At 38.8% G+C, this 9,146-nt stretch overlaps 2 protein-coding genes across 2 annotated transcripts; both read left to right on the top strand.

The window, feature by feature from the left end:
- The first annotated feature begins 351 nt into the window (after positions 1-351).
- Positions 352-5,767, top strand: isca1 (iron-sulfur cluster assembly 1). Its single transcript, XM_005738152.2, has 4 exons — positions 352-544; positions 2,234-2,287; positions 3,932-4,037; positions 4,719-5,767. The coding sequence occupies exons 1-4, from the start codon at positions 386-388 to the stop codon at positions 4,865-4,867; spliced, it is 468 nt and encodes a 155-aa protein (XP_005738209.1). The 5' UTR covers positions 352-385; the 3' UTR covers positions 4,868-5,767.
- A 62-nt stretch (positions 5,768-5,829) lies between these two features.
- LOC106456285 (uncharacterized) lies at positions 5,830-7,719 on the top strand. The gene is made up of 4 exons (XM_013912163.1): positions 5,830-5,966; positions 6,067-6,127; positions 6,507-6,966; positions 7,529-7,719. The coding sequence occupies exons 2-4, from the start codon at positions 6,080-6,082 to the stop codon at positions 7,693-7,695; spliced, it is 675 nt and encodes a 224-aa protein (XP_013767617.1). The 5' UTR covers positions 5,830-5,966; positions 6,067-6,079; the 3' UTR covers positions 7,696-7,719.
- Positions 7,720-9,146: the final 1,427 nt, after the last annotated feature.

The following is a 9,146-nucleotide window of genomic DNA, read 5'->3' as shown; positions in this document are numbered from 1 at the left end:
CTTCAAAATGTGTTAGATCATATACTGCAAATCCTGCAGGTGTCACCAAAGCTGAAATAGTTTAAAACGATGAAAGAATTTCCCTTTTTTCCCTTTTTGTGTAGTACCACCCCCCCACAACTTAAGTTCTAGAAAATCTAGTAAGCCTGGAAAACCAAGCTGTTTGACGGTACAAATAACTATTTAATAACATGGGGTGTAAATAATAAGGTGAAAATTGTCCACGCATGAGCACCGCCGCAGAAGTACGTATTACCTATGGATTTTACACAAGGCTCGTGTCTGTAAGAGAAGGTTGCATAACAGTGACTTCCTGTCATTTTAACCCCTAAGCCTGTTTGCAGCCACAACTGTCCGTCGCAATAGTAGCCAATCAGATGGACTGATGTTTCTTTGGGGGCGTTTGCTAAGTTTTTATACGCTTGCGCAATCCTATGTTGTGATTTCTACAGTTGCGAGCAACATGTCTGCCTCCGTGGTGCGAGCGACCGTTCGAGCGGTCAGCAAAAGAAAGATACTGGGCACAAAAGCGGCGTTGACACTGGTATGTTAATAATTTTTTGGTTATACATGCATGTGAAGCACTTTATGTGCTGTGAGTACATAGTGCTCGAATAAGGCTGGGGTTAACGGCTGCGTCCGGTATGATGTTAGTTGTGTAAGTTGGCTAAGCTAGCTAATCATCTGTTACACGCAGATCAACTTAATATCAACTTTTCTTGACCCTTATTGTAACGCTGCACTTTTTCATGTTGCGTTGACATTCACAATATTTAGAGTAAACACTGTGGCGGTTCTGCAAGCACGACGTTGGGCTCAGCTAGATGCTAACGCTGATAAGTGGCTAGTCAAGACGCCTTTTGTTAGTGTGCTGCTGAAGTTTCTGTACCTTGACAGCAAACCGGACGTTCGAAATATCAAGCAGAGTCACCATTTCAAGTCATACGGTATAAAGTTAAGCTTCTTTTGGGATTTAGAAAAAAAAAGTGTCTGGCCTTATTATGTTGTGGATTATGGAGTAAAAGTTGTAACAGGTTTGATTGCAGTCTCAGGTTTGATTATTGAGGCTCGCAAAGAGTTGGCAGCATCGCCAGTGAATAAAAACCACCCCGAATCATATCCCGTATCAGTCCTAAAGAACACTGGACACATTTCCCATAAGCCAAATGGTAACACTGGTTCGTTTGCTGTGTAAACTCTACATGCTCAGAAAATAGATGGGTCGAGTCTGGTTTCACTGTTTTTGGCCAATAAACTTTAAGTAGTTAACAAATTTTATATTACTTGTAAAATTATTATTTTGAAGTAGTTTTCAAAATAATTGCAATTTTATAGCTATTTAGCTCATGTTCTGGTTTTTGCTTGCATTATATACTGTAACCAAAATCCCCCCAAAGCGGAGGGTGGGTTCCCAGACTAGGTAATTGTACATAAATGTATGACAAATTTAAAGTACCTAGTGTGATATTTAATGTTAATGTAAATAAAATTCTGAGAGTGCACTTGGCGTGTAGTAAGCTCTCAGTACAGGCCAGAGTCATTACTTGTTTTCGTGGGTGGGATGAATATGCTCAGCTATTGGTGTTTCAGCTGATGAGCTCTAGTAACAGTGCTGTTGCAAGATAATGTACTTGCATGGTGGTTTCTGCTGATAACATTAGTGTACTGAAGTGTACTTAAAATAGTGGGACATCCTTCAGTAATGCAATTGCAAATGGTGCCTTACATAAGGGGACTGCCGTTACCCACAAAACATAATACAGCGTATTTACTGTATACATTACTATGGCACGATGAGTTATTTTTAACCTTGTGCTGGTGTGGTAATAAATACACCAGCACAATAAATACACCTATAAGTACATAACTTTGTATTTTAAAAGAACTCTGGGTTGTGACACAGCAACACATGCAGATGATCACAATTTAATGGCGTACAGAAATTGGTATTTTGTGTCACAAATGCCTCCACATTAGAACTCGCACACTGGCATTGATACTTTCAGCAACTACTGCTACAGCTGAGGTTGCAGAAGTTCTGGTTATTTTATGACACTGCTGTCCTTTTGGGGGGGGGGGTAAAGAGTGGATTTTATTTCAACAGCAGCTAAACATTATTTTTCTCTGTTGTTTTTAGAAACAATCCTTTGCCAAATGAATTGTTTGCATCTGAATGCAGTGTAAATTGTAGCTGATGCCAGTAACATTTTAACCTTCTATTGCCTCCTTTTAGACTCCAGCAGCAGTGAGCAAGATCAGATTGTTGTTGCAGGACAGACCAGAATATGTAAGTAATGAATATGGCCAATAAAACATCATCCAATTAAGAAGACAAAGCTTCTTTATACATTGATTAAAAGTGTTCCTTTATTATAGCACCAAATAAAATAAAATTCTGTCATATTGATCTAGTCAGTTAGGTAGCGGACAGGGTTGTTAATCGGTTTCAGCTGCTTTGGTGTTAATGAAATTAACAGCAGGTGCACTAGAGGAGCAACAATGAGACGACTTCCAAATCAGGAATAGTTTTATAGGTGGAGTCCACTGACATTTTTTTTTCCCTCCCGTGTTTTCTGACAATTTTTCACTACTTTTGCATTTGACTAGGGTTAGTGTCACTAGTGGGGAGGTGATGAGGATATACCTGGACCCTCCAGAGGTTGCACAGGTAGTTAAACTCCTCCAGGATGGCACATTAATGTATGCCATTGCAGTGTCTCCCAGCACAGTCTCAAGAGGATTGATAAGATTCTAGGAGAGCTGGACGGGGCCTTAAAAAGTTCTTAACTCATTAGCAATGTGGGTATCTGCTCCTTTGTGCAAGGAGGAACAGATTGAGCATGGCCACAGCCCTACAAAATGAGGCCACTGATGTCAATGTCTCTGATCAAACCATCAGAAACAGACTTCATGAGGGTGGACCCAACATCGTCTGTTGGGCGCTGTGCACACTGATTGGCATTTGCAACAGAATAGGAATGCATACCCAATTCCACCCGTGCTTTTCAGTATGTTCATTGAACATATGTACTGATGTAAAAGGGTTTGAGGAAACTATGGAGAGCATTATGCTGCTTTTTTAGCATGTCCGGTTTGGCAGTCAGTTAGTGATTGTCTGGGGAGGCACATCCATCCTAGACTGTCCAAGAGCTCAGTGATGCCCTGTCCAGATCTGGGATAAGATCCCCGGGAGCCTGGCGTGACGTTGTCAAGCATGCATACAAGCTTGCGGGGGCAATACAAACTACTGAGCAGCATTTTGAGTTGCTGCAATGAAATTTCAGCCAAATGGGCTACCCTGTCGCATAACTTTTACACTTTGATATTCAGGGTGTCTTTGAATTCAGTCTTCTGTAGGTTGCTAATTTTCATATCCATCATGTTGTGTGAAATTCTTTTCTTCCTAACACCGCACACAATCCATATCAGTATAGATACACCCCCATCACTAAATGAGCTTTGTCTGTATGGATTAAACAGCAACATGTTCACCTTATTTTTTCATTTGCTAAAGTTTCTTTCTTTTTTTTATGAATCATTTGACTTGAAATTAAATTTAAAAATGTTATAAGGAATATCTGTGGGGAGTAGACTACTAATGTCAGCAAATTGGTTTTTGAATTACAGCTCAAACTGTCAGTTATTTAATTAAAACAGGGACATTCAAGCATTCAGAGTGAGCTTTGCCTCTGTAGAAAGTATTATTGCTACCATTAAATTCACAGGAACAAAAGAAGCATTTTGAGATACGAGTAGTGTCAAGACGGTTTACTAATTAAACTGCAACATTTTACTGAGAAGTATAATAATGTTTAAAAATAAAACTATGAAGATGTATTTTTTTCTTGTATCATTCATCCTTCCTTTAGTGCATATATTACAAAAAAATAGGGGGGGAAAGTCTGTTAACATATATCTGGTTCTCCATCAGATTGGTTTGAAGGTTGGGGTGAGAACACGTGGGTGTAATGGGCTGACTTACACACTGGACTACACCAAGGAGAAAGAAAAGTCTGACGAGGAAGTAGTCCAGGATGGTAAGCTTTGTTTTATAATGAATCCAAGCTGAGAAAGAACTTTGCTGTAAGACTGATTGTGTTTGCCACACTAGGTTCTTGGGTACTGTAATTGATTGAAAAAGTTTAAGGTTTTTGTGTTTCCAGGTTCAGCAAGTGCAATTTTTAAAATGTTCCAGGATTAAAAATAAGATAAAAAAAAAAAAAACAAATTTAGATGATCTCACATTGAGCTCCCATTTATCTTCTTGGACACCTCTCGACTGCTTTCAGCATGGTTTCTGTTTGTAAGTCTCTTAATGAAAGTCCCATTTTGACCACTTGTACTGTGCACACTCCAATTTCACCACGTACAACTTCTGTTTCAAACCAATCCAAATTTGGTGTGAATAATCATCACGCAGACTGTGGTGCATGGCAGCAACTCAGTCATTTACAAAGGATTTATTTTTTCTTTTAGCCACATTAACCTGGGTTAATCTGGTTAACATCAACTCCACAGCTTTCCTTCTTGAGATGCAGGGAAATCTACATTAGGTTAAGTTGAGCATTTTCAGAAGACCATTTCTGTAACATTATCACAGGTTGTACTATTTGTGTTTCACTGCCTGTAAACAATCCAACCTTAAACTTCTCCTATAGGGGCCGACCATAAGGCTGTAACCTGATAGTAGTGATGATATTGTTCTGACCTTTTTTCAGGTGTAAGAGTGTTTATAGCGAAGAAGGCCCAGCTGACCCTTCTGGGAACTGAGATGGACTTTGTGGAGTCAAAGCTGTCTAGTGAATTTGTCTTCAACAACCCTAACATCAAAGGCACATGTGGTTGTGGAGAAAGCTTCAACATATGAGCACTATGGAGCCTCAGTCCCCCTTCCCTGCTCCAGACCCTGTCTCACTGATAAAGACTGACAAGGAAGTCTGATGTAAGGGAACCTTTGAGATGTGGGCATCCTTGAGTTACTACCACTGCTCTCCTGCAAGCCACTCGCGCATATGTAGTCATGAAATCCATGTATGCATATTGATGCTTAGAAGATTGTAATGCAATTGATGTAGTCAGAACCATCTTGACAAAGACGATTTTTAGGTTCAGATACCTCTGATGTAGACAACTGTTTATACTCAGCTCTGCAACTTTAAAAAAAATTTCTTAGGACCTCAAAAGAAATGACTTTTTAGGTTAAAGCTATGTTATTCACACTGTTTTCATAAATTCAGTCAGGTCCTGCCATGGCTTGTGTGAGGAGAAAATGATACATGTCCTGAGAACATGTTCACTAAAGCTGAGATCGGATGGGATTTACACTGTTAAACAAAAGGATGAAGCATGATGTTTCAACGTTTGAATCTGTCCTCCAAAACTTGCAGAAAGCCAACAATCAGCTGTTTGACAAACACGCCTTTAAGGTGTGCTATTATCCAGGGTCATGTACCAGTAGTATGCAGAAGTGGAAGAGCTTGAGTGTCTTGAAACTGTTTTATCAGTTTGTAAAAGCTTTTCGAAAAGTGTGTATTTATCTCTGTGTGTAAATAACTAAGATTGTAAATCCCTTGAACAACAACAACATGCGCACAAAAAAAAACCCAAACGCACAAAATATGCATCCCTCAAGTGAAACATGAGGTTTCTGTTTTTTCTTTTTGCTTGATGAAAGCCAGGATTTTGTTTGTATAGATGCTCTTAAGATTTGTAACCTGTGCAATATGTCAGTGTATATATGAAAGACGATTAAATGGATCACACCGCAGCCTGTGCTTCATGTTCTGTTTGCATGTAGGACTCTGACCACCTGTTACTGTCAGAATCATCACAGTTGTCATGGAGATGTGATTCTGTGTCACTGCTATGCCACAGAGTCCAGTTACTTGATCCTGCTGCCCACCTGCCTTTGGCCTTTTCTTTTTTTTTGCCTACATTTTGTAGCCAGGCTGTAGACAGAGAGGGAGGTACTGTCATTGTGAAAGATTCAACTCTATTTTAGAGCTTTAACAGTGAAATGATGCAATTTCAGTTCACTCTATTGTTGCCGATTTGCTTATATTGTAGGTGTTCTACAGTCATGGACAGTCAAAACAAGGATGGCAGCAGAGAGTCTTATGAGCTCAAGGTATTAAAAATCAGTATGTGTAGAAAGATTGCCTTTTTATGTAGTTCTAGTTTCCCCTGATTTCTCTGTGTTTCCCAAACACCAGCATCAGTCCATGATTTTTCATTAACCATTGCCAAATCTAAATGGTCCTAGACTTAAGTGTTACTTAAAATAACATGAACACTGAAAGAATTTCTGAAACTCATCAGGAAACAACTGCTCTTTGTCAGAAAGACTCAAGAACAGCTCCCAGTAAAGTTCTACATCACAAATGAATTGGAACAGTAGCTGGGCTAGGCTCTAGCTATGGGTCATGAATGATGGCTGAAATATTTGATTGCCTTGTGCATTTTTTTTGTGAAACCCCTCATGTACCAGTGTCTTTTGTGTGTCTTAGATTTCAGAGTTATTAAAGGGTTTAGCTGAGAGGAAAACATCACCCAATGAGAGCATTCATGCTAACATCAGCCTCTCCATCACAGAGCCAGGAACTTCTTACAACCATGGGAACTTCAGATCTAGAGCTGTCCTCCCTAAAAAACTCTGTCAGCTGTCCACGTGTCAGTATGAGAGGCAAGATCATCTGAGAGAAAGCTTCAGTGCTCCGGTACTCGTTCTTGCCTGCATCCCTGCATCTCAGGCGGGACAAAAGCAACCCACGTTATCATTCCCAGATCCAGTCCTCTTTGCACACCTGGTGGAAAAATCAGAGATCCTTGCCTCTGACTCAGTCATTCTTATCAGAGAACAGCTTGAAAAGCAAGAGATATATCCGTACATCCTAGGAGTGCAGGGTTGGAGGAAACTGGAGCAACGTGAACCACAATGTCTGCTGCCTAAACAGTTTCCCCAAACTGGTCAGTAAACAGTTGTAGCTGCAACTGTCACATGTAGGTTAGGGTGAACTAGGCTGAACAAGTTCACTGCTCTTAACTGCTCTAAGGTTGAATAGTAGCCATGGCTATTATGCAGTTACAGCTTAGTTAAGTGTGTTATATATCAGTATTAGTTGGGTGAACATCTAGATTTTGAGAAGTCCATTTTTTAATGAAAAACTGCAGGAGAGCAGTTTTTATAACTTTCCATACACTGACATACATTTGGTTAGCCACAAACCTAGGCAAAGATGCATACTTTATTGAAACTGACAAAAGAATATCTAAGATCTGAAAACTAGTTTCTCGTGGATTTTTCATGAGCAAATATTTTTTGAAAATCATAATAAATCATAATAAATTCGAGATGTTCAAATGTTTGTAAATTCCCAGTGAGATTAAGAATGGGAGATGATTCACATGATGGAACTCCAGACTTATCAAAAAATTGCAAATTTTTTAAAATAAAAATTGTAAATATTTTGATACATATTACTAGATCAGCGATAGATCCTTCACTGACTGTTGCTTCATCCTGGTTCAGGGACAACCAACAAATGGTTCTTCAAGGACTTACTGGACCTCCAGAGGAAGCTGTTTTTGGGTGCCTCAAAGAAATCTGGAGCCCTGAGGAAATCTCAGACACCTTGGAAAACTTCACACCACCAGTCAGAATGTTCTTCTTTAATGCTTAGGAAAGTTCAAGACTGACAGAAGAAATAAACTGCAAATGAAACGAGCACTAACACTCAGTGGCAGAGTGGTCATTGAGGCAAGAAATGTATAATTACGTGTCAGAATGGTACCATGTTCCATAAAGCATTCTGAGACTTGAAAAGCATAGTCCTAATAATATGAAATATCCACTAAAATCATTATTAGATATGCAGGAAATAAAGTTAGATACTTTTTTTCACCCAAAAAGTATAAATAAAATATGCAGATTTATAAAGACATCTCAGCACAAACATGTTTCTTATTGTTTCATGCAAAAATAATTTAAAAGTGTTTAGTGGCCAGGTTAATATGTCAAACAACAAAAACAGACATGGATTATATACTCAAATGCATCTTTTTCTGTGTATGACATTGTGAAACTGGCAAGGTTTACTTGTTACTTTTCAGCCAAGGCTTCAAAGGTTCTAATGAGAGCTCCAATAACAGTTAATTGTATTGGAGGTGGCGAGAGATCAAGCTGTGCAGATCTTGTGTAAAGTGGCGTACCTCAGCATTGTCTCCCTGTTTACCTTCCTCAAGAGTGACTTCTTGATACTCACCTGTCACCTGAGAACGTTTCTGGGTCTTTTTGTTTTTTTGTTGTTGTTTTTTTAGCCCTGCTTCTTTTTGTCCTCCGTTTGTCGGTTATTTTTAAGCACAGTACACACCACACCAATATATGCCACATTTTTAGCTAATAGTTCTTCAGGAATCAACTTTTTGGTGAATAAGTAATATTACACTGACTATCAATCTGTATTATCGTTTATGTTTTTGCAGATTTAACTAATGAATTGGAAACAAGTTATGTACTTTTACAGTAGGCTGCTAATAACAAAGAACCTAAAGATACAATTTAAAACTGTACTTATCTATTGTATGTAGAAGCAAATTACTTTTTTCATCCATTTTTATATATTTGAATGATTCATAGGTCAGTGTTTAGTGGTTTGAAAACATTAGTAATAAAAAGAAAACTGAAAATGGTCAGATTTATCAGCTTGACTGAAAATGTGTGGCAATATCTAAATAACATTTCTGAAAGACTTTCAGAAAGTTTGATAAGGATAGATCCATTCTCTTCCACTTATCTGGACTCAACAGACTCATAAGACACAAATTTTGAGCATAGTGAATCTTTCCACTTGGCACAGAAGCAACAGCTTATTAACATTAACCTGACGAAGAAATAGAAACAATTTTAGCTTTTACAAGGTCACCCAGTCCTGGTTAATTACAGGTAATGATATTGAGTCTCTCTCACTCTTACACACACACACACATAAATGACGCAAAGCAAAACAAATCGCCCATCATTTCCTACATGCCAACCCACCAGGTCTAGTGGTATATAACAGTCTTTTCATGTCAGACCTGCAGAGAATCCATCGACAGCAGTGCTGCACCTTGGTTTAGAACGCAAAGAGAGGAGCACTGCCGAAGCA

The sequence above is a fragment of the Pundamilia nyererei genome, unplaced genomic scaffold (assembly GCF_000239375.1).
Source record: "Pundamilia nyererei isolate P.nyererei 1_Seehausen unplaced genomic scaffold, PunNye1.0 scaffold00082, whole genome shotgun sequence".
NCBI classification, from domain to species: domain Eukaryota; kingdom Metazoa; phylum Chordata; class Actinopteri; order Cichliformes; family Cichlidae; genus Pundamilia; species Pundamilia nyererei.
This window is presented reverse-complemented; position numbering and strand designations above follow the sequence as displayed.

What these genes read in the sequence shown, in the direction of transcription:
- isca1 (XM_005738152.2), top strand. Translation starts at nt 386, where the DNA reads ATGTTTCTTTGGGGGCGTTTGCTAAGTTTTTATACGCTTGCGCAATCC. An exon ending in CAAAAGCGGCGTTGACACTG is followed by an intron (nt 545 to 2,233) that starts GTATGTTAATAA and finishes GCCTCCTTTTAG; the next exon opens with ACTCCAGCAGCAGTGAGCAA. An exon ending in TGCAGGACAGACCAGAATAT is followed by an intron (nt 2,288 to 3,931) that starts GTAAGTAATGAA and finishes GTTCTCCATCAG; the next exon opens with ATTGGTTTGAAGGTTGGGGT.
- LOC106456285 (XM_013912163.1), top strand. Translation starts at nt 6,080, where the DNA reads ATGGACAGTCAAAACAAGGATGGCAGCAGAGAGTCTTATGAGCTCAAG. An exon ending in GAGAGTCTTATGAGCTCAAG is followed by an intron (nt 6,128 to 6,506) that starts GTATTAAAAATC and finishes TGTGTGTCTTAG; the next exon opens with ATTTCAGAGTTATTAAAGGG. An exon ending in TAAACAGTTTCCCCAAACTG is followed by an intron (nt 6,967 to 7,528) that starts GTCAGTAAACAG and finishes ATCCTGGTTCAG; the next exon opens with GGACAACCAACAAATGGTTC.